The 21,383-nt window shown below is 54.1% G+C and overlaps 2 protein-coding genes across 2 annotated transcripts in view; both read left to right on the forward strand.

Annotated features, from left to right (window-relative positions):
• The first annotated feature begins 1,017 nt into the window (after nucleotides 1-1,017).
• CFAP70 (cilia and flagella associated protein 70) lies at nucleotides 1,018-19,036 on the forward strand. The gene is made up of 23 exons (XM_032197402.1): nucleotides 1,018-1,103; nucleotides 1,323-1,505; nucleotides 1,990-2,081; nucleotides 3,208-3,307; nucleotides 4,261-4,401; nucleotides 5,847-6,014; nucleotides 6,265-6,348; nucleotides 6,853-6,944; nucleotides 9,532-9,592; nucleotides 10,641-10,832; nucleotides 11,459-11,590; nucleotides 12,186-12,311; nucleotides 12,819-12,952; nucleotides 13,045-13,160; nucleotides 13,306-13,488; nucleotides 14,405-14,515; nucleotides 15,224-15,312; nucleotides 15,984-16,127; nucleotides 16,851-17,012; nucleotides 17,409-17,498; nucleotides 18,393-18,530; nucleotides 18,789-18,836; nucleotides 18,956-19,036. The coding sequence occupies exons 1-23, from the start codon at nucleotides 1,071-1,073 to the stop codon at nucleotides 19,034-19,036; spliced, it is 2,700 nt and encodes an 899-aa protein (XP_032053293.1). The 5' UTR covers nucleotides 1,018-1,070.
• Nucleotides 19,037-19,272: 236 nt separating this feature from the next.
• Nucleotides 19,273-21,383, forward strand: part of WDR90 (WD repeat domain 90) — a 30,713-nt gene continuing 28,602 nt past the window's right edge. Inside the window, exons 1-4 of the mRNA XM_032197775.1 lie at nucleotides 19,273-19,291; nucleotides 19,930-20,021; nucleotides 20,112-20,288; nucleotides 20,831-20,969. Coding sequence (XP_032053666.1) covers nucleotides 19,273-19,291; nucleotides 19,930-20,021; nucleotides 20,112-20,288; nucleotides 20,831-20,969 — 427 coding nt within the window. The remainder of the gene's footprint in view (nucleotides 19,292-19,929; nucleotides 20,022-20,111; nucleotides 20,289-20,830; nucleotides 20,970-21,383) is intronic.

The raw sequence follows: 21,383 nt of genomic DNA on the forward strand, positions 1-21,383 counted from the left end.
GCATGTTACAGCCCTGTATGTTAGAAGCTTGGAGGCCTTTCCTGTTTCCATTGACGTCTGTCCCAGGGTGCTTATGATAGGTGAGGTCATGCTAGGAAATGCTAATGTGCGCAGCTACCAAATTGCCCTGCAAAAAAATATTCAAGATGGGAAGCACAGCGCTGAAAAATTGGGAAAAGGCAAAGGCAGGATTACTTGCTCAACTTTATTAGTCCTTTCTGTGGATAAAACGTCTCACAGTCCATTATTGTACAACCTCTGACTGCCTCTCCTGCAAGGTCTTCATTCATTCAGCAGATTGAAAAATACCCAGTGAATAAAGCAGGAAATGAAGTAGGAGACTGGGAAAGCGTGTCTGACTTGGCTTCTGATTCTCCACACACTTAGCACTCTGAGCGAATTAGGAGGATGGATATTGCATTTACTTTCCCATATTTAAGTGACATGATAAGCGAGGCATAACGAGCAAGGTGTGGGGCCACCTCTTAGGGAGGAAGGAAAATAAATGCTGAGCAGCTTTTCACTGCCCCCCATCCATCCAGGGTTGGGACAGGCAGCTGACGGCTGCACAGTGTGGAGATAGGGCAGAGTTGAAGAGTGGCTGGAGCTTTGACTTGAGCTGAATCACGAGGGCGTTGTTTTCTGTCCCTGGTGTTCTTTCTCCACGGCCTTTTTTACAAGATGCTGACAATACGTACGCCGTGCCCCCCAGTGGGCTCGGATTTAAACACACAAATATCGTAATTCAGACATAGGAAAAACTGACCGTGAAATTCCTTCCCTGTGCTGATCTGTTTTCTTTTACATCCGAAGTGAGGAATGAGATAACATCAGACGTTCTAGCCTTGGGTTTCTGCTCGCTTCTCCTTCAAGAGCAGAAAGTTATAATTGTCGGGTTATTGGCTCAATTTCTCCTTGTCCCACAGTGCGGCCTTGAAGTGACTGTGCGCACCGAGAAGCCCCTGCTTTCTGTGAGTCAGCTTTCAAGTGGCAACTTCCTGAGCGTCACACTGGAGGCAGCTTACTCTGTCCCTGACGCCTTCGTTCCCACTGGACCCCCCCAAAACTACATGGCTTGCCTGCAAGTGCCAGCAGTCGGGGAGGTGAGGATGGGGCCTGGCACAGTGAGCTGGGTTTTAGTTGCTGCAGCACAGGTCGTTCCCCTACACTGGGGGCAAACAGCTAGATTGGGGTTGAAACTGGCAGTGTTCTTCCATGCCACGATTTGTTTTTTTCTTCCTTCCAAGCCCAGCTCTGATCAGCTGGCACTTGCTCCTGCTCATGCTGAAAACTGAAGTCCTTTTGTTCTCCTGTCTCTCTAGAAGGAAGTCCCTTTGCTCTTCCAGAACGGCATCCTGAAGCCTGCTGGTGAAAAAGAATTGTTACCCCGGCCCAAAAAATGGTCCCTTCCTAATATCATGGCCCCTGGTGCTCTGAACATACCCAACTCCTTCATCTTTGGTGGTCCCTATGAGGATGAGGATGGAGAGCTCAACAAAACAGAGGTGAGGAAAAGCTGGCAGTGTCACGGCTGGAGGAGACCCCTCAAGCCTCCCTGAAGGCACTGAGAAAGACTTGCAGAGACTCATTATGGGAGGAGGGGAGGAAGGGCACGTGGTGGGCTCCCTGCACAGTGTCCAGGCGTGGAGATGGTTCTCCTGAGCCAGCGGGCGTGCTAGCTCACTGCCAGCATGCTAACTCACCACAGGAGAGCTCCCTAGGTGAATGTGGCACGTCTTGTCCTAACTCCTGAGCTGCTGGGCTGAGACTTTGCATTCTGTCTTTGTGAGCCAGGCTCTCAGTACTAATGGGATCTGGTGCCCGCAGGGATGGCTGCTAATGTACTCTGCTAGGGTGTCCTGTCTGTGGTGAGTGGGGCATGTCTCTGACTCATTTTCTCTCCCAAAGAACATTTTAGGGGTGTGTCTGGGGGTGATGCAGGCTGTGAAGTTTGGTCTCCTGGCTCTGACCGTGTGCTGCTTCTCACAGGACAGGGAGTTTAGGATCCAGGCAGAAAGCATGAAGAGAATTGTATGGGACATGGAAAGACGCTGTTACCTGGATCCTGCTGCAGTACTCATGTAAGGGATATGAGAGCTTCCCTTCCAACACCGAGGGGGGGAGAAACCATCCTGGAATTCACTAGGTCGAGTGACCTGTCTCAGGCAATGAGCAGCAGTCTGTGGATTTTCATAGCCCTCTTACACGGCCATTCCATTGCCCTGCCTCACTTCTCGTGCTGTCTGCTGGCCGGAGGTGTTTGCGTTAGCAGGAGAGCAGCTTAACAGCCTTTAATTGCTGGCAGCAGCTTGGTTCTGTTACGGTGGGAGAAGATGAATTGGCTGTAGGTGCTGTCTTCAGCCTGTGAATGTTCGCTTGTGCTGCCAGCAATCGGAGCTGGTTCCTGTTCCCTCCGCAGTGCAAACACTCACTGGCCAGCTGCGTTCCCTCCCATGACCCCTTCAGGGCTGTCACCTGAAGGTTTGAAGGAAGGGGCAGCGGAGTTATGGTGAGCAGACATGGGGTAGGGTGGCCCACACAGCTCTCTTCTGAGCTGTTAATTGATTTTTTTTTCACAATATATTAAAATCCTTTCACTCTGTGGGCACTCTTCATTTTCTTTTTATTAGGTAAACATTGCCTTTAATGGCTCTAGGTATGCTCAGACCAGGGTAAGTACTCCAGTTCTCTTTGAATCCTGCAACGTTCTTGGCCTCAGCTGCATCATGGCCATGAGTTTCACAGCCAACTTATTCCTCATGTGTGCAAATACTCCCTTCTATCTTTTTTCCCCTGTACACTTTCATCAGCCTGCCTGCTGGTTTCACAGTTATCAGGCGTGTTGAATGGGAGCTCAGGGTCCGCTTTGAATTTATCCCAACATTAATCATGTTCCTTTTTATCCGCTTCATTTCTGAAGTAACCAGGGGAGAGAGGAGCACAGTGTGTTGCTCTCACAATCTTTCTGTAGCTCCTAGTGCCGTAAATGCACACAGAAGTGTATGGAAGGGAAATCCACCAGGCCTGCCCCAAAGCACGTGCGTTCCAGTGGTGCAAGATGCATGCTGTGTCTCGCGGAGTGGGGCAGAGCAAAACCAGGGCAGGGGCCTTTGGGGCTGCTGGGACAGAAGGGAGGGCAGTGTGGCTAACCAGGGAGAGCTCTCCAGTTTGGTTTTGCATCTTCTCAGTGCCTTCTTCTGCATTCAGTCTGCAGAAGCGCATTGCAGAGTGCCAGTACTGGCCCGTGGAGGTCTGCAGGATGCCTGTGGTCTCATCCAGCAAAGGCAAAACTAGCAAAGCTGACAAGGTAAAAATGGAGGGGCTGTGTTGTTATGGCTTGTGGAGCAGCACTGTGTTATTGAGCGTTTTCTTTCAATGCCTTTGTTACACCAAAACCAGCCTTGAACCAGCCAAAGCAAGTCAGAGAGCTAGAAGCTTTGTAAAGGGATTAATCAGCCTTATAGCACTACTAAATAAACAAAGGATAAGATTTCTTCCTTATAGCCTACAGATCTCTCACCGATGGTCTGTGCTAGCTTGGTGGAGAGGGGTCAGGGAGAGGTTACTTTTTGAGAAGTAATTCATTGAGCTTATCTTCAGACAATGTTTTCCTGAGCATCTTGAAGAAATTCATGCCTTCTTTCTCTGGGTGTAAATAAACTGTGTGTTTGCACCTGAACTGGGGTGGTTTCATGAAGAATGAGCTCCTTTGCTAATGATCAGCTGCCAGGAACAGAGACATGTGAGAACTCCTTACGTGTTCCAGGGCAAAGTCATGTAAGCTGCTATAAATCTCAGTCAGCAGTCACCAGTGCTAGGGTTTTGCAGCTGTGACTGAGATACTTCTCCCTAACCCTCTCTGGTTTGCTGCTGGTCCAGGCTCTCAGGCTTCTGTGGCTACCTGATTTCTGTCAGACCTGACATCCTCACAGCTCTGGTAGGGTAGTTTGGATTTCGAACCAGACAGCTGGCAATTTTGCAGTTGGACCTTGAAAAGACTGCCCTAAGGAGTGGCACAGTTTGGGCGCTGGAGAGAAAAGCTGCCCTGCAGGGGTTGGAATAAAATTGATATTCTACATATTGAATGAGTCCAGTGCTTTCCTCCAGGTTGTCTCGGCTGCGTGCCAGTGACAGAGAGGCCCTGGCTCATCAGGTGCATCAGTTTGCTGGGTGGCCTTTTTTAATGGGATCGGTGACCTTCTTTCCTTAAAGAGAATAACAGTCTGTTCAGTATCTCAGGGCCTCAATCTGTGTTTCCAGGGAGATGAGGACCGGCAGATTTTCTCCCATGGCGTGGCATATGTCAACATGGTGCCTTTCCTGTGCCCCGGCGTGCAGCGGATTCGAGGCGCTTTTCGTGTCTTCACCTACCAGGACAGCGAGGTGCTCGAGAAGGGGAGAGCAGGCGGGACAGCCAGGCTCTGTGCCCCCTCTGCAGCTCTTTGTGCAGTGTGGGGGGCAGGAGTACGGGCAGAGTGGTATTCAAGGGCCAGCTCTGAGGCTTCACTGCCCTTCTGGTGCTGGAGGAGAATGACACCAGCTTCTAGGTGCAGTTTTCTCAAAGGCAGATGATTTCTGGGTGTGTGTGAGCAGGTTTGGGGGCTGGGGGAGGCTCAGAATCTCACTCCACTCCCTTCTCTGTCAGCAGCTGAGCAGGGAGAGCTGAGATCACTCCTCACTCCCCACTCAGGAACACGGGCAAATGAACTGCGTTGCTGGGAAGAGCAAACAGTGGCTCTAAAAGGATAGCGTTACCCCAGGCAACAACCAAAAAAGCTGTCACTGGAGCTCTTTCAGCTGTAGCTCGTGGAGGTTTATTTGTCTTTCGTTTCTCCCCCCGCCTTGGTGCTAAAAGTGACAGTTACATCTCCATTTTCCCACAGCACTCCCCAAACAGACCCGAGCTTGTTTCAGGAGGACAGATGCACAGCCTGCTTTTGCTGCCCATGTCCCCCTTGGTGCTGCTGCTGCCCAGGCCACAGAGCTGGGTGAATTACAGCCCTTCTCTGTGCCTCCCTGCCACTGCTGGGTGCCAGCTCCCACAAAGCAGGCTGTTTGCTGGCCCCTGCGTCACTGCTGGGAAAACTGGCCTCCTGGCTGCACGGTGCTGTTACTCGTCCTGTGGCATTTATCTGTCACGAGTGAGGTGACACCCTCTGCTTTTCCAATTTTCTGTTTTTCTGGGTGCTTTGGGCTGCTCCTGGGCCTTGGTGTAGACAGCTGACCTGTACGGCTGCTCCATTTTCTCCCCTGCATCCCTTTGGTTCCTGCCAGCCCAGCTCTTGTATCACTGAGAGCTGGGAGGGGAGCTGCCCATCTCAGTGGCCGAGCAGTGTGTGAACAGGTAGTGGGAAAAATCTGCTCCTCATGGGCCACCACGTGTGTCGGGGGGCTGCGCCACGTGGGCAGGTGAGCTGGGAGCTGGGTCAGGCCAGGGCAGGCAGGGGCACCAAGAAACAAGCGCAGAGCAGACCTGGGAGGGTGTCCAGGTGCATCTGACCCTCCACACCACCAGGTCAGTCCGTAGCTGTGAGGCAGGTCCAGCATCACGCTGGACAGTGGGTCAGGATCAGGGCAGTTTGGGGCTGGGCTCCAGCATTTTTATCATGTAGCTCAGGCAAGAACCAGAGGCTGCACAGCTGTACAGTATCAGAGCTGGCCTTGAGCACAGGCAGCTAACTGCCTAGCAGGAGAGAGTGAGGTTGCAGAGCTTCTTAATGCGTTTAGGACCCTGACAGTGTGTTTTGTGATGTGAGAGGTTAAGAAAAAAGGATGGGGAAGCCTTATTTGTCCTTTGATTCTCTCTTGTCACTTCATTATTATTTTTTCTTTCCCCTCCTCTCCAGACTAAAAAACAGCAGAGCATTTTGCGGGATCTCAGGCCACAGGTCAGCCTGACTAAAGAAAGACCATGCACCCCAGGAATCAGTTCTCCTCTTTCCAGAGCTGTTCCCAGTAAGGCCCAGAGAGAAGAAAAGGAGAAGAGCACCAAAGAAAGGGAATTCAACAGAAGGGTAAGGTCGATAGAGGCACTTTGCAACATGGTCGGACTGTTTCTACGTCAGAGGCAGTTGGAAATGGGGACTGATGGTGTGTTGCTCTAGCCAACTGAGAGATTCAGCACCTTGAAATTTTAGTACATGCTGCCTGAGCAAATGTACAGTGCGGTCACGTCCTGAATTTGTGAAGGCGTGAAGACGTGAAGATTGAATCTGAAACAAGATGTCTTTTTTTTTTTTTTTTTTTTTTTATATTCTTCAACAGACGTCCTGTGCACCAAAAATCCAGTTGTCAGATACTGCTCTAGAAAGTGAAAATACTGAAAAATTTCTTGGCCTTGATGGACAGGTAACTTTGCATCTCCAAAGAGCAAAAAAACTGCTAGACCACTACTGCATCAGTGTTTCGTACCTTTCACGTCATCAAATTATTCAAGAGTGAGTTGGAGATGAGGGATATCTTACACAGATGCTGTCCTGGAGTTCCTCCAGTGACATCCTGTTGGAGTACAGTCTAGCATTGGGCTAGAAGGTTATAAATAATCAGGCATTATTTTGAAGGGTGTCTTCCTTTTTTTGTCTTCCTCTTCCAAACATCTAGAATGCATATTTATTGTCCAAGCAAATTGATTAGCTTTTTTTTTTTTATTTTATTTTTTTTTTCCTCTAGACTGAGTGCTTGAGCAGAATTTTGTTAGTGTAAATCACTTTGAGCATGGGTTATAAAACAAATTATACGTCTTCAGTTTAAAGAAGATTTGCTGAAGATCTGTAGCTATATGCTCAGTCTTTCATCTTGCCAGTAATGGTTCTAGGTAGTGTGACGCTGAGAGAGTAATGGTTGTGTTCCCAGCAATATGCTGAAGCAGGAACGTTCCTGGTGATGGAGATAAAGCTGGACAAGGCCTTGGTACCAAAGCGACTGCGAGAGGAGCTCACCAAAAGGTGTGTAAAGACATGCTATAACTCTGCGGCTGACAACTGAATTCTCCTGCAGGATAGAAACAGGACTGGATAGTGAGCCTGCCCTTCAGTGTGCTCTGTGAGCACCAGCTGAGTGTCTGAGCCAAAGCCCGCTGAAATCAGCAGGAGGGCTGGGCCAGACTGCTTCAGAGGTGGCATTGGGTGGGTTTGGGAAGCATTTGTGTTCATCTGAGCTGGCATCTCCCTGCCAGTCACCTCAAAAAGAGAGACACCGGAGCAGCATGACCAAATCTGTGTCCTGTCCAGGCTTTGTTTCCTATTAATCCCCTTGTGTTTGCCTCTCGCATGTGATGTCTGCTGCTTGGTCAGGGCTGGCCACCAGTGGGCTGCACTCGGTAGTGCTGCTGTAACTCTCGGATGTTGTTTTTCCTTTTCTGAAGTTTTGTCACAACTTTCTACCCACTCCTGGGCTTTTCCATTAGTTTTCACATCGTTCTGCTGTAGAGCTGCCCTCTCATCTCTGAGGCTTCGAGTCTTTCGCTGTCTGTCTGATTTAAGGCAGTCGCTTCCCATCCGCAGAGTGGTAGTCCTGCTGTGTTACAGTCTAGGGAAGGCCTCATATGTATAATTTATTGGATAAAAAAAGAGAAAATACAGCAAATGAATAAACCATAACATGCACAGGCAGTGTGTCTCTTTCAAACAGAAATGCGAGTAGAAACCACACAGCAGCAGTCGTTCTTTGAGCAGGAAGCATGTGCATTGTCTTCTGTTCTGCCTGCTGTCTGCTAGAAAAAACAGGTTTGGGGAAAGTGAGCCCCCCTTACAACAGACCTTGTCCCGACCCTTCTTGTTTGCTTCCTGCAACTTGCATGAATTCCGTGTAATTCCTCTTCACTCACCTGCCATGTGCATCTGGGGATGTGCAGCCAGGAAAATCAGCACTTCCAAACTGTGGAGAGGGCCCTGTCCTGGGGGGATCGAGCTGATGACACGTACATGTGTCCTGGCAGATGGGATCAGCAGTGCTTTTTTTTTTTTATTTTCCCTGGAAGGCTGTTTGAATACATATCTCGTTAGCAAACTACAGCTCTCTTTCTTGGGCTGCGTCCAAAATTCTCCATCAGCCTCCGCTCCTGCTCGCTTGCTTTGCCTGGGTGGTTGTTGTGCTTGGTTTTCTCTTTCTCATCTTGAAGAGAAACAGTTTGGTTCTCCTTTGTGCCCCTAGCAGAGGTCCTGCATCAGTGATGGGAGCTCTTCTGAGGGTGGGACTGTGAGCGTGGGTTTCCCGAGGAGTGCTGGCAGACCCGACAGCTCCTCTGGCACCTACGGCAGCCCCACGCAGAGCCAGATGATTGTCTTTGTGTCCTGTGGGGGCACGTCCTGTGTGGGGTAAGGGACTGGCAGGAATGGCAGCGAGGAGAGCAGGACGGCAGCTTTCTGAAGGGGTTTTTGGAGCTGTGCTGCACAGCCTCCCTTGACCTCATGGGAAAAGCAGCTGATGGTGGGTGGCAGGTCCCACAGGGACACGAGCAGACGCCGTGGCATCACTGTTCCCATGGGCAAGGTGCAAGGGGAGCTGAGTCTCCTGCTCAGCGCTGAAACCTTTCAGGTCTCTGAATATACAGAAGTTTTGCATGGGAGAAGTAGCCAGAGGTGAGGGCCTGGCAAAATCAGCCACTCAGAAGCTCTGTGAGCTGGCAGAATGGTTGTAGGAACGGTTTTGCTTTGGTGTGGGGGAAGCAGTGTGCTTTGCTAATTGGGCAGGGGCCAAAACAGGGATGTGACACTGCTTGGTGGGCCGGATCGCCTTCTAAGGACTGAAGGTGTTTTAGTGCCAGCAAACAGGAAATCTTGATAAAATCCCAGAGAATTTAGGCTGTCTTGACTCTAAGGCTTTCAGTAAAATCTTAATGTTACTGTAGTCCTAAGGCCTTTTAATCGGTATTTGGAAGGTCGTTGCAGCCCCAGTAGTGACACAGACGGGCATGACATGGTGTTGAGGGGTCAATGTAGGGCCAAAGAATAAGGGGCTGCAGCTGCACTTTGGGATGTCAGGAGCTGCTGGATGGGGTGGCCCAGGGTTTACAGTGATAACGTTCTTCAGAGCTTTCCTTTTCCTTTTGGTCCCTTTCTTACAGGTGTTCTGGCAGACCCGGGAGGCTGTGAGTTAAAGGAATAACAACTTGATAAGATGGTCTACTTCTGTGGCAGAGTGCTTTTGATTGCCAGCAATAACAAATGCTAACCTTACCTGCTGGGCTGGATTTTTACAGGAGTTTTTGTGTAATGGGTCAGTGAAGCCTGGTGAAAATAACTACATAAATCTTATCTAATCCCCACGGAGTGTAATCAGCAGCAGGGAGCGAGGCAGTAGCTAGTTCTCCCAAACATTATGACAAGCTGCAGGCGTTGAATGAAGGTGCCCTGGTCTTTACAGTTCATCTTTGGGCAGAGCCTTCACAGTTTCTCCCGTGTTGGTCCCTGCAAGGTACCTCAAGGACACGATGACAGGCTGAGCCCTCGCGCTGCAGGCTGCCTGCACCCGAGACAAGTGAGTGTCTCTGGCAGGATGTCAGGCTCATCTCTTCTGTTCTCTCATTGACAGGGTCAAGGAGATGATTCCCCCTCGCCCTCCACTGCCTCCCCGGACTGAAGGAGCCAAGAAGGTATGTGCAAGAGCCTTGCCACCACGCTGCCACCTCTTTCTGCCCTTGTCCCTCTCACATAAGGGATTTCAATTTTCAGTCTGAGCTCTGCAGCAACTTAGAGATGAGATTTGCAGAGGAAACACACCAAAAGCTTCTGGATGTGTGATCTTCGTAGCATTATGCCTTGGGAAATCTTGGGCTGTGTTACTCTCATTTGCAGCCCATAAAAAGGGGCAAGATCTAGAAAAGGCAGAGAAGAGAGCAGCAGGGTGGGAGTATTTGGGAGTGAACTGGGTGCTGGGGAGGCACCAGAACTGTTTGTTTATGGGTAGTTTCTTGTCCCAGACTAGCCCATGTGCTTCCTCAGACCCAGACAGACATGAACAGAATCAGCCTCAACCAATAACCCTGCAAAAAAAAATCATGAGGACTTTTGCATGTGCAACATCCTGGCCCCAGAAACCAACCTGAGACCACTGGCTGGTCTTCGGTAGGTACAGAACAGGCGCTGCAGGAGATTGTCCTCAGATGGCCCCTGGCTGATGGGAAATTCAAAGCAACAGTGGGGGACGAAGCAGCACTTCAATAACTGACCCCAGTGCGGCTGCAGAATTGATTTGTGCTGGCCTGTCTGGAGTGCACAAAGTGCTACATTTTGATTATTGCCGTGCATGGAGGCTTTTGGCACCGGGATTACAGGCTCTGCTGAAGATGGCTCGCCCAGGGCTTTAAGGGGCACCCAGCAAATGAGATATAGTTTACTTGCAGCCAATTGTAGTGCTATAGAGAAGACAGCGATGACTGAAACACTGGGTTCTGACTGAAAAATAATGCAGGAGCAATAAGAAATTATGAAGGAGCACTTCTGTATTTACATAGCCATGTTTCACAGCCCTCAGGTATGGGCAGGAAAAGATGTGTGATGGGCTAATTGAGACTTAGGTCAGGTGGAGTTTGGGGGGCTGGGGGTGGGCTCTGGCAAATAAAACTCATTTCAAGGCTGATGGCTTCAGTGACTTTTGAAGTTCGATTATTTATTTATTTCCTGATACTTCTTATATCCTAGGCTGTGGAGGATTATCACAGCCAGGTCACAAGCATTGCTGTTGCCATCCTAAGTGAATACCACGACCTGTTTGGGAAGCAGCTGCCTGACCAAGGAGCGATAGACCATCAGACGCTGGAGGAACAGAAGCGTCTACTCAACTTCGAGCTCAATAGCTCTGGGAAATATTTTGCTTTTAAGGAACAGCTAAAGGCAAAGACTCCATTATGTTATTTTACTTCCCTACTTGTTTTGTCCAGGCAGTTTCTCAGTGAGGAACTGCTGCTCCATGGTGGTAACTTAGTGTTACTCTGTGTTGCTCCAGAATCCCTTCCTGCCACCCAGGCTGTTGCAGAGGGCATGGGGAGGGCCAGGTTTTTCCTCTAACGGAGCAGGCAGCAGGCTGCTTTGGTCACACACCAGGAGGACCTTCCCTGTCAACAGGGGAAGACTCCAAACCTGATCACACCCGTTTGCCCTGTGTTTGTGTCCCATGGAAGGGAAAGCTGACTGTTCTTGCACTCCCACAGCCTTCCCCGGGGAGAAGGGGCTTCTCCACATGTTCCTCAAAGGGACATCTGTGTGTCAGGGAAGGTGAGGGCTGGGAGGTGGGAAAGGAATTCATCACTGCTTACTTTTTTTTTTTTTCTTTTGATCAGTTTCTTCCTTAGAATTAAACTAGAGCTTCAGGCAGTTGGAGTTGGACTCACTGGTCCTTGTAGGGCCCTTCCAACTCAGCGTATTCTATGAGTCCATGAAAATGTGTGTTCTGGCTTTGTGTTATGACTGTGGAGCTCGTGGGGGAATCTGTCTTGCCCAAGCATCACCTGTCTCCACAGTATGCTGTAGTGAAGATTGTGAGGGAGAAATACCTGAAGACCACGGCGTTTGAGACCCAGGAGCAGTTCCAGGCATTTCTCAGTGAGCTGTACGTCTACCTGGTGGATCAGATGCACGTTGCCCTGAACCAGGTAGGGAGAAACCCTGGCACATGTCCGGTGAGCTGGGATGGCCGGCCTGGGGTACAGCATCACTGGGGATCCGGGTTAGAAGCTGCTTCTAGCGAAGGCAGGGGCACTTTTGCCTTCAGGACAGCTGCAGGTTTGAGCTTCTGTTTGCTGCAGTTATCACACGTGGGCCCCAAGCCACACGCACAGACAGGATCCATTGCATCTGGATCCCACTGCTGCAAAATCCAGCTGGTGGGATGCGAGGCACCACCAGTAGCTGCTGCTGCAGCCAGTTCCTGGGGAGGGTGGCAGAGCTTGTACCATCTGCCTCCCAGCCAGGCAGAGCTGGTCTTGATCTGGGGGATGCTTTTACTCGCCACAGCTGCCAGTAAGAGATATTGCCCCCTCCCTGTCTGGTACAGGTACCTGGGAAGGATGGGGGCTCACAGGATTGCAGGGCTGTGTCCCACCCCAAAAGGGGGCTGGGGCAGCTTGCTTTTCCAACCCACCCAGCCCTAGCTGTGCCAAGGTGCAGGACTGGGCACTGCTGCTGAATGAGGAGCACAGGAACTGTTCTTACCCTCCCCAGGGCTAACTCTATCTCACTCCTTACCAGCTGCTGCATGAGGAAGCTGCTTCCCCTGCCCCTCTCACCCGCATGACTGCTGAGCAGCTCTGGCTCTTTGCTCACGAAGCTGAAGGCAACAAGGACTACAAGCTGGCAGCTCTCTACCACCAGCAGGTGAAGGAGCCCCCGTCCCCTCCTGTCTCTGTCCTGCGTGGCCGGGCTGGCAGCCAGCACACCGTGACAGCTCAGCCAGCCTCGTCTGTTGTGTGCGGAGCAGGGAGGGGAACGTGAGCGGGGTGCTTGTGCTGAACGTGTGAGAGGTTTTCTAGGGAGATGCTGCTCTCTGGAGGACGTGAGGCAGAGGCTGGCCAGGTCGCTGAGGACTTGAGCCTCGAGGCCAGGGGAAATGGGGTGAGCTGGCCCAAAAGGCACGCTGGGTCAGCACTGGGGACCTCTACCAGAGGGCTGAGAGGTCAGCTGAAGCTGGAGGGCACTGATGGGTGAGAGAGGCTTAGAGGAAGCTGGGAATGATCCCCGTTAAGGGAAACCCTAGCACGTGATAAACAAGGGCCTGATTGCTGCTAAACTCTGCCGGAGGAAAGCCGTGGCTGTTGCAGAGCTGTCTCCCCGGTGTGCTGTGTGTGCTGAGCCCTTACTGCCACAACGATCTCTCGTGTGCAGAGGATAGCTCAGGACAAGCACAACACCCAGTACTGGCTGGACTACGGGGCGTTCTGCCTCCTGCTCGAGGACAACACCAAAGCCCAGGAGTGCTTTCGGGAGGCTCTTTCTCTGGATCCACACCACGTGCGCAGGTGCTGTGTGTTCCCGGAGGGTGGGGAGGTGAGGGGCGTCCCCCACGCCACCACTGGGGTCCTGCGAGGCTCAGCTGTCTGCCTGCCCCCAGCTTGCTGCTCTGTGGGATCGTGGCAGTCGTGCTGCAGCACTACGAAGAGGCAGAGATTTTCTTTGAGGATGCCTGCTGCTTGGAGCCATCCAACGTCGTAGCCTGGACGCTTTCAGGTAGAAAAGGAAGCCAGCCTGTGCGCTCAAGGCGTTTCTGTAGAGATGAATGTTGCTTCTTACCCCACTGCTATAATCTGAGGGCTAAGGGGAGGATTTTGCTAAGGGCTAGATTTCTTCTCATGCTGCTCTTTGTCTCCCGTAGGTTTGTTCTATGAGCTGCAGAATAATAATATTCAGGCAGAAATGGCCTTCCGCGAGGCTAAGAAGCAGCTCCAAGCACAGCTCGCCAGGGAGAGGAGCATCTCTGAGGGAAAAAGAGGGAAAAAGCACATTGCTGCTGCATATGTGAGGTCTACCAGTCCAGGCCCAGAACAGCTTTTGCCAGGTAATTCCTAGCAAAACCAGGAGGTGCCCTCGTACTAGCAAGGAGGAGGCTTGAAGCTGTGTGCGAGATGGTGAGCAGTGAGACCAAAGAGGAGAAACAAAGGGTAAAGGAAGCAGAAGTGGGCTGTGAGCTTGAACAGCCTGACCACGAACTATCCAGAGAGAGACAGTGCCCTGCTTTAAATGCTGGAGCTGAAATGCAGGTAGCACAGCCCGTGCTTTATCTTACCCAGAGCCTAGGAGAGGGACCAGCCTTGGTGTTTATTTTTCTGGCCCAGCCCAGTGCTGCTGATATCGGATGTGTGGGCAGAGGCCGGGGAAACTGGAGGAAGGGAGCGTACCTCGTGAGGCTTTGGAGGGGTAGGGCTGCTACCGAGGCAGCTGTATGACTGACCTGACAGGTCCAGCTTTCCTGAGAGCTGCTGCTGTGACACAGCTCGGAAAGCACTGCCCGACCAGCTCACAAAGGGCAAAAAGCTGCTCAGTGGCAACTCTGAGCTGGAGGCTTCCTTTGGAGCCTCTGCGAATCCAGCCTCACCCTGAGCCAAGTCCTAAGTGTTTGGCTGGGCTGCAGAAAATATCAGCTGGCTTTATTTTTAACACTATCCCCACTCCATGCAACGTGCTTCAGGCAGGCCTACAGGGTCATATGCCTTTTTTTTCACTCTCTGCAATTACAAAGGAAAGGATATTGCTTCATTTGTGCCTATTTCTAGCATTATATGGTAGTCTTGTATCAAGACTGCAGAGCCACATATGACCTTGTGCAAGCTATTTTCATCCCAGTCAGAGAAATCTGGCAGTTCTTGTAAATTTTCTCTCTTCCCCCCCCCCGTTTCAGTGGAGTTCTGCTCCAAAGTGGCCAGAGAAAGGCAAAGCCTGCCTGCACCTAATGGTTGGTGGGGGTTTCATTCCAGAGGGGGCTCCGGATGGCTCAGCCAGCAGGCTGCCAGAGGCGCTGGAGGAGCCTGCCCTGGCCTGCCCAGCGCCTGAGGAAGAGGCTCCGGCATCGGAGGCAGCCCCAGAAGGTCAGGGAGTGGGGTCTGGGGTGAGAGGGAGAGCCTAGGGCTAGGAGGTGGCCTCGTGCAATCAGCAGGGAGGGAGGGAACTTGGGAGCGCTGAGCTGTGGCCATCCTGATGCCAAAACAAGGCATTGAGTCTTGTTCTCTCTCCCTAGCAGGGGAATCTTTGGGTTCATCATGATTTTTTTCAGAGCATATCTCAGGATGGACGACTGGTGGGTGAATGCAGCTCTCGCCACATGTGGCTGCACTCAGCTGCCTTCACTGGCTGCTCTGAGGTCTCCCTCCTGAGATGCCAGCTCTCAAACTGTCCCTGTGGATCTCCTCTGTGTTGTGATCTGCCTCCTCTATACCTCTGCTCTCCTATGGGTGCCACAGAGATAGGGTCTTTGGGCTCCACGGGATTGTTCTGGGGAGGCAGGGGTCTTAGTGCAGTTAACAAGTCTGAGTTATAAATCTCTGTTTTCTTACTCTGAGTTTGGCATGGAAAACCAGTGGGTCGGGAATATAGTTTCTTTTCACAGATCTTACAAAAATCTTAGGCCCTTCAGAAAGAAATGTTGAGCTAATCTCTGCTCCAGTGTCCCTTGCCATCTCCTGGGTTTTACAGTGTGTTGCTGGAATCCCACTGTCTCCGTTAAGGTCCCAGCCCTTGCTCTTATTTCAGAAATAAAAAGCCCAGTTTGGGACTGATGAAGGCGTATTTTCTTGCAGGGCCGCCCCCCATTTCGGGACTTAGCCAGCCTTCCTGCACGATCTTCATGAAGGCAGTGGAATTCCTGATGAAATTCAAGGCCATCCAGGTCAGCTCAGCACGGAGTGGAGGAGGAGGAAGGGAGGTGTGGCAATTACCAAACTGCTGGTGGCAAGCTCCAGCCAGGACCTCTGCTGGGCTTAGAGCGCAAACCGAGGCCACCCCAGATGCCAAGAGAGCAAAACCAGTGGCCAGAAATGCAAAACTAAGGCCAGGCAGAGTGCTAAGACCAAAATGCTGCTTGAGGACAAAGTCACTTCAGGCAGGCAAAGCTCTCGGAGTGTCTCAGCTGCTGGCTGTGGAGGGAACAACGTGCTCGTGTACGGTCAAAGAGGAGATGCATTCTTGCCATGCTTCCCGTACACCAGCACTCCTTTCTTCTCTCAGACACTTGTGTATGTCAGAGCAATTTGTTTCACCCGTGGGATGCTCCTGTCCCCCCCAGTCATCTCGGTGAGATTTCTCTGACTGCCACATTGTGCTGTCTGCCTTCATTCTACATGGCAGAAAGAGCTGCTTAAAGCAAAACAGACCTACAAGTAATGGGAGGTCAATTTTCAAGGGAGGGGGGAAGAATCTCCTGTCTGTTTCCTGTTCGTGGAACTCAAATAGGTGTGAGGCAGTCCTCCTGAAGTGTGTTTGCAGGGCAGGAGCAGCGTCCTGGGGATGCCCGTGGTGTGCCTGCTCTCCTAACCGTGCCGGGGTGCTGTTCCCCTGCAGTTTGTTCACATGGCACTTGCCCACGAGCTGCTGGCGGGCTCCTCTTGTGCGTACTACCTGGCGCTGGCCCGGACTTACTTGCTGAAGGAAGATCTCTCCAAATGCGAGGAGTGTCTCTGCGAGGCTGTTAGGATCGACTTCATGGTAATCCTCAGTGTTCACAAGGGCAGGATGCTGTCCCAAAAGGGGGAGGCTGGCCAAACGCTGCGGCAGACGCTGCCTGCGTTGTGTGTTTGGACCTGGAGCCCGTGCTTCATTTCCACTTGAGCAATTCTGATGCAAGTCTGCAGCAGTTTCTGCTGGGGAGGGCAATCACAGGGGGTTAACCACACCAGGCTGTGGCTGCAGCGCTGCCCTCCTTGTTCCCCAGCTTATTATTTGCTGTCCATCATCGCCTTCTGCACAGGCAGGCAGCATTTCTGACCGAGAGGTGCTCTCTCTGCATTGTCTGCCTTTCCTTTCCCTCTGAACACGTCTATCCTCATCCCTTCTCCCTGTGTTGGTGAGTCAGCTTCTGTTTCATGGGAAACAAGGTTGCTATTCAGAAGAAGGAGGCTTTTGAGAGGCAGGTTGAATGGATGGCACAGAGGGCTGTAAAGCTGACATCTCCAAATGCTACTTGTGTATTCAGTACCTGGGGGAGCCTTGCTCAGGCCAGGACAGCGTGCAGGGAAGGCTGGAGGGGGCTTTCATTGCGGGCAGCCTGCTGGCTTGATTTTTATTCTGTACATAAAATCTGGTCTGCTGTAATCAAATACCTGTCGGCTCTTCCTGGCTGCTGATTGCAGGGGTTCCTGGCCCTCCTCCAGGTCTCTCCCTCTCTCCTGTCTCCCAGCCGTGCCTCACTCTTTGGCTTTGTGTGCACAGAATCCAGATGTCTGGGCTCTGAAAGGGCACCTGTGCTACCTGAAGAGGGACTTTGCAGGGGTGAAGGAGTGCTACGAGCGAACCATCAGTTTTGTGGTGGATGCTGCAGATATGCACTTTGTCTACCTGCGCCTGGGCTCCGTCTACCTGGAAGAGAAAGAGGTGAGGAGGCAGCAGGAGTGGCAGAAAGGAATTTTCAACAAAGTGAATAGATTCCAGATCCCAGGTATAAAACACCATTATCTGCAGCTATAGATAAATCCCACAACCCAGCACAACCTTCACAGAGCTGCTTGCTCCTAGTCTCAGGGAGCTACTGAGAAACTCTCATCCTCAGATCAGTGAGGGTGTCTTTTAGGCCACTGCATTAACTCCTGCCAGCGTACAGCCACCAGCTTTGGGGGCAGCAATCAAGCCCCCAGCCCCTCTGACAGCAGTGGGGTCGGTGGGTGTCTGAGCCCCCGTGGAAATAGGGCACTTGGCAGAGTCCTGAGGAGAGGGACCACTGTGGAGGGACGCTTTTAATGCAGAGCAACATGATAACCTCTCTCCTGGCAGTACGGCAAGGCGAAGCAGACCTACCTGCAAGCCTGCAAGAGCTCTCCTTCATGTCTCACCTGGCTGGGAGTGGGAATCGCCTGCTATAGGGTGAGTGCAGTTACGTGGGAGATCCCAACTTTGTCTCCTGGGCTGTAGCTGGGTCTGTGGCATGGTATGCAGAGTGTGCTGTTGTTGATGCCCTTCATTCAAGAAAAGCTTAACTGTCTGCCACACCGATGCTGCTGAAGGCCGTCCTGTTGCAGTCCCAGGGTGGCACCTCAGGCTGCTCATACGGGAGGTAGAGAATAGGACAGTTACCCTCAGCAACAGCCCAATTCCCTGCCTCGTCCTGCTGCCAGGGCTTCCCTCCCCCAGTGTGATGGCAGGCATGTGATCTGGGCCTGGGCTCTGCTCCGCGTGCCTGCCTGCACGTGAGCTGCATGTCACCGCAAAAGAACCGAGCAGAATGTCAGCACGGAGGAATCTCGGTGCTTTCCCTGCCCAGAGGAATCCAGCGCCTCTGAAGGGCTGCCAAGGACACCCAGACACGGCCACCAGCAGCGCGGCATCTCCCAAAGGTGCACCTCCAGGGGTTCCTCCAAAGGAGTTTGGCTGAGGGAAACAAACAGGGAGGAACCCAAACTTTTATCTTCCCTTTGGCCAAACGTACACCTTCTGGGAGGCTGCAGACCCCAAAAGGCAGGGAGTGGGGACCAGGACCGGAGCCGTGGCAGCAGCACACCAGCAGGTCACCAGAGCTCCTGGTGGAGGGGGACCACTTGGTGCCTGGGGCTGGAGGTGTTGGTACCTCTCTGGTTTTCTCTGCCCCGAGTCCTGTCCCTGCAGCCCCATTAGGGGAAGCACCCAGCAGCTCAGTGCCTGCCCTTCTGCTGGTTGCTCCTGTTGTAGTGATTTTTAACAGGCACCTGCTCCAAAGACCTGGGAAGCTGTTTCTGCCTGCCCCTTGCCTTTTTTCACACCCCTCCTTCTCTCTCTCTCAAGCTGGAGGAGATGGGGGAAGCAGAGGATGCTCTCTCTGAAGCCAATGCCCTGAACAACCGCAACGCCGAGGTGTGGGCGTATCTGTCCCTCATCTGCCTGCACGTGAGTGCCCAGCCAGCCCCTAAACCCCAACCTGCTGCAGGAGGGGGGGGGCTTCACCTGCACCTCTTCAGGAGCCTGGAAACCGTCTCATAGATCCCAGGGGAAAAAGCTAAGGGGAGATCACTGCGGAGGGGAAGAGCAGCACCTCTGCTTGCTGCTTGTCCCCTCCTGCTGGGCGTGTGCCTGGGGGGAGCGTGCTTCTTGCTGAGCACCCTTCCGGGGCAGGGCACTGCTCGCTGCTTACCCCATAACCCCCCTATAAGCCCCCTATAACCCACAGTTGTGATTTCCCAGGGAGGGCGGCAGCTGGAGGCAGAGCAGTGCTACAAGTACGCCGTCAAGGTGGGTACGGGGCATTGGGGGAGGGCACCGAGCTCTGCCCTCCCCCAGCCTCCAGCACCCCATTTACCCAAAAACGCCCTTTCTGAGCCCAAAACCCGGCGGCTTCCTCCTTCCCGCAGCTCGGCCTGGGGCCCAGCGCCCTGCTGCAGGAGCTCCGAGCCGCCCAGCAGCGCTTCGGCTTCGGCAACCCGGCCCTCTGAGCTTCACCCCCCCCCCCCTACCCGGTCAATACAGCCGCTGGACGCCCCCCGCGCCGCCGCGTGCTTTTTACGCGCCACCAGGGAGGGCGTGGTCGCGGAGGGGGGCGTGGCTAACCAGGGGGCGTGGCCAACGGGCGGGGTGGTTGGATGGGGGCGTGGTCTCGGGGGGGCGTGGCCTCGGGGAGCGCGCGGATTGGCGGCGGGCGCGCGGGACGGTTGAGCCGGGGGCGCGCGTGATGGCGGCGGCAGCAGCGGGTAGGGGGGGGGGCACCGGGAACCGGGGCTGGGGGGGGGGGGGTCCCGGTATGGGACGGGGGTGTCCTCCTGCGGGGGAGGGGGCACGGTAAGGGGGTGTCCCGGTGTGTGCCGGGGGGGCTCCGGGACGGAGGGGGTGTTCCGGTAAGGGGAGGGGGCTCGGTAACGGGGGTGTCACGGTATGGGGGGGTGTCCCGGTGGGGTGGGGGGGCTCCGGTGCAGGTGGGGGGGATGCCGGTATGGGGGTGTCACGGTGAGTGCGTTGGGGGGGCCTCTGGTACGCAGGGGGTGTCCCGGTGCAGGGAGAGGGAGGTCCCGGTGTGGGAGGGGTCGTCCCGGTACGGGAGTGTCCCGGTACGGGAGTGTCCCGGTACGGGAGTGTCCCGGTACGGGGGTGTCCCGGTACGGGGGTGTCCCGGTGGGGTGGGGGGGCTCCGGTCCGGGCAGGGGGGATGCCGGTACGGGGCGGGGGGGGGGTGTCCCGGTGTGTGCGTGGGGGACTTTGGCACGGAGGGGGCGTCCCGGTACCGGGGGGTGTCACGGTGCGGGGAGGGGGCTCGGTACGGGGGGAGGTCTCGATGTGGAAGGGGGGGGTCCCGGTACGGGGGGGTCCCGGTCACCGGCACCGCGTCCCGCAGCGTGGCAGAGCCCCTACCTGAACATCTTCAAGCATTTCCGCGTGGAGGAGTGGAAGCGCTCCGCCAAGGAGGGGGACGTCACCGCCTGCCTGGTAACGGGGGGACACCGAGAGGGACAACCCCTGCCCCGGGTGTAAGCTCTGGGCACCCCCCCCATGCACCCACTCCCCTGGTTCCCGCAGGACAAGAGGCTGAAGGGGACCGTGTACCGCATCCGGGGCTCCGTCCCCGCCTGCAACTACCTGCAGCTGCCCCGCACGGGGACGCAGTCGCTGGGGCTGCGGGGCCGCTACCTCTACCTGCTCTTCAGGCCCCTGCCCCGCAAGCACTTCGTGGTGCACCTGGACGTGGCCACCCAGGTGCGTGAGCCCAGCCCGGCGGTGCCATCCTGCACGGGGACCCCAGAGCTGGCACCTCCAGGGGGGTGTAGGGACGCTGGGAGGGGTCTTCGGCGGTAGGTGCGGTGTGTAGGATGGAGGGGAAGGGTTTTAGGGTAAAAGGGGGAGATTTAGGTGGGGTGTTGGGAGGGAATTGTTTACTCAGAGGGTGGTGAGGTCCTGGTGCAGGCTGCTCAGAGAAGCTGGGAGCCCCAAACCTGGCAGTGCAAAAGGGTGGACGGGGTCGTGCCCATGGCAGGGGTTGGGACCAGCTGGGCACCAAGGTCCCATCTAACACAAACCCCTCTGTGATCTTCGGTGCACTCGAGTGCAGCTGGTCCTCAGCATCACAGGTGGGGTTCCCAGCCTGAGGCTTTTCCTGTCCTTGTGACAGCTCTGGGTTTCTCCTCTCAGCCTCGGAGGGGACAGGGGATGTGGCTCGTGTGCCTGGGGGATGCTCCGCTTGCAGCATGTCCCGGCCAAAGCCACCAGGGTGACCAAACGCTGCCCGTGTCCGTTCTCAGGAGAACCAGGTGGTGCGCATCTCCTTCTCCAACCTCTTCAAGGAGTTCAAGTCCACAGCCACGTGGCTCCAGTTCCCCTTCGTGTGCGCAGCAGCCAAAGGCTCGCTGGACGAGAGCACAGCCAGGGCTTCCAGGCGAGGTAAGGAGCTGGGGTCGGGCTGGAGAGATGCAGCCGAAGGGAATGGTGAGTGCAGGAACCAGCTGGATGGGCGTGAGGAGGGCGAGCACCCTGGTGGCATGGGTGCAGTGTCCTGGCCAGGAGCCCCTCGCGCAGCATCAGGCTGGGTGTGTGGGCACAGGGCAGCGAGGCTGTCTGTCTGTCTGTCCGTCCCAGAGCCCAGTGCTGCGTCAGCGAGCCATGAGATGAGTTCTCTGGTCTCACATCTCTGCTCATTTGGAGCAGACAGGTTGAGCCTGGTGGGAATCGCGAGCGATAACCAGCGTTTACCTGAGAGGGCTTTGGGGTTTTCTTCCTTTCCACGCGCTGCAGAGGGACCCAGGGGAGCTCAGCGGTTTGGGCTCCAAGGGCAGAAGGCGAAGCGCACTGAGCGAG

Source organism: Aythya fuligula, chromosome 15, assembly GCF_009819795.1.
Source record: "Aythya fuligula isolate bAytFul2 chromosome 15, bAytFul2.pri, whole genome shotgun sequence".
NCBI classification, from domain to species: Eukaryota; Metazoa; Chordata; class Aves; order Anseriformes; family Anatidae; genus Aythya; species Aythya fuligula.

Coding starts and splice junctions, on each gene's coding strand:
- CFAP70 (XM_032197402.1), top strand. CDS start 1,071: ATGGCTTGCCTGCAAGTGCCAGCAGTCGGGGAG. Junction 6,349..6,852: donor TTCTTGGCCTTGATGGACAG/GTAACTTTGCAT, acceptor TTGTGTTCCCAG/CAATATGCTGAAGCAGGAAC. Junction 14,516..15,223: donor ATCGGAGGCAGCCCCAGAAG/GTCAGGGAGTGG, acceptor ATTTTCTTGCAG/GGCCGCCCCCCATTTCGGGA.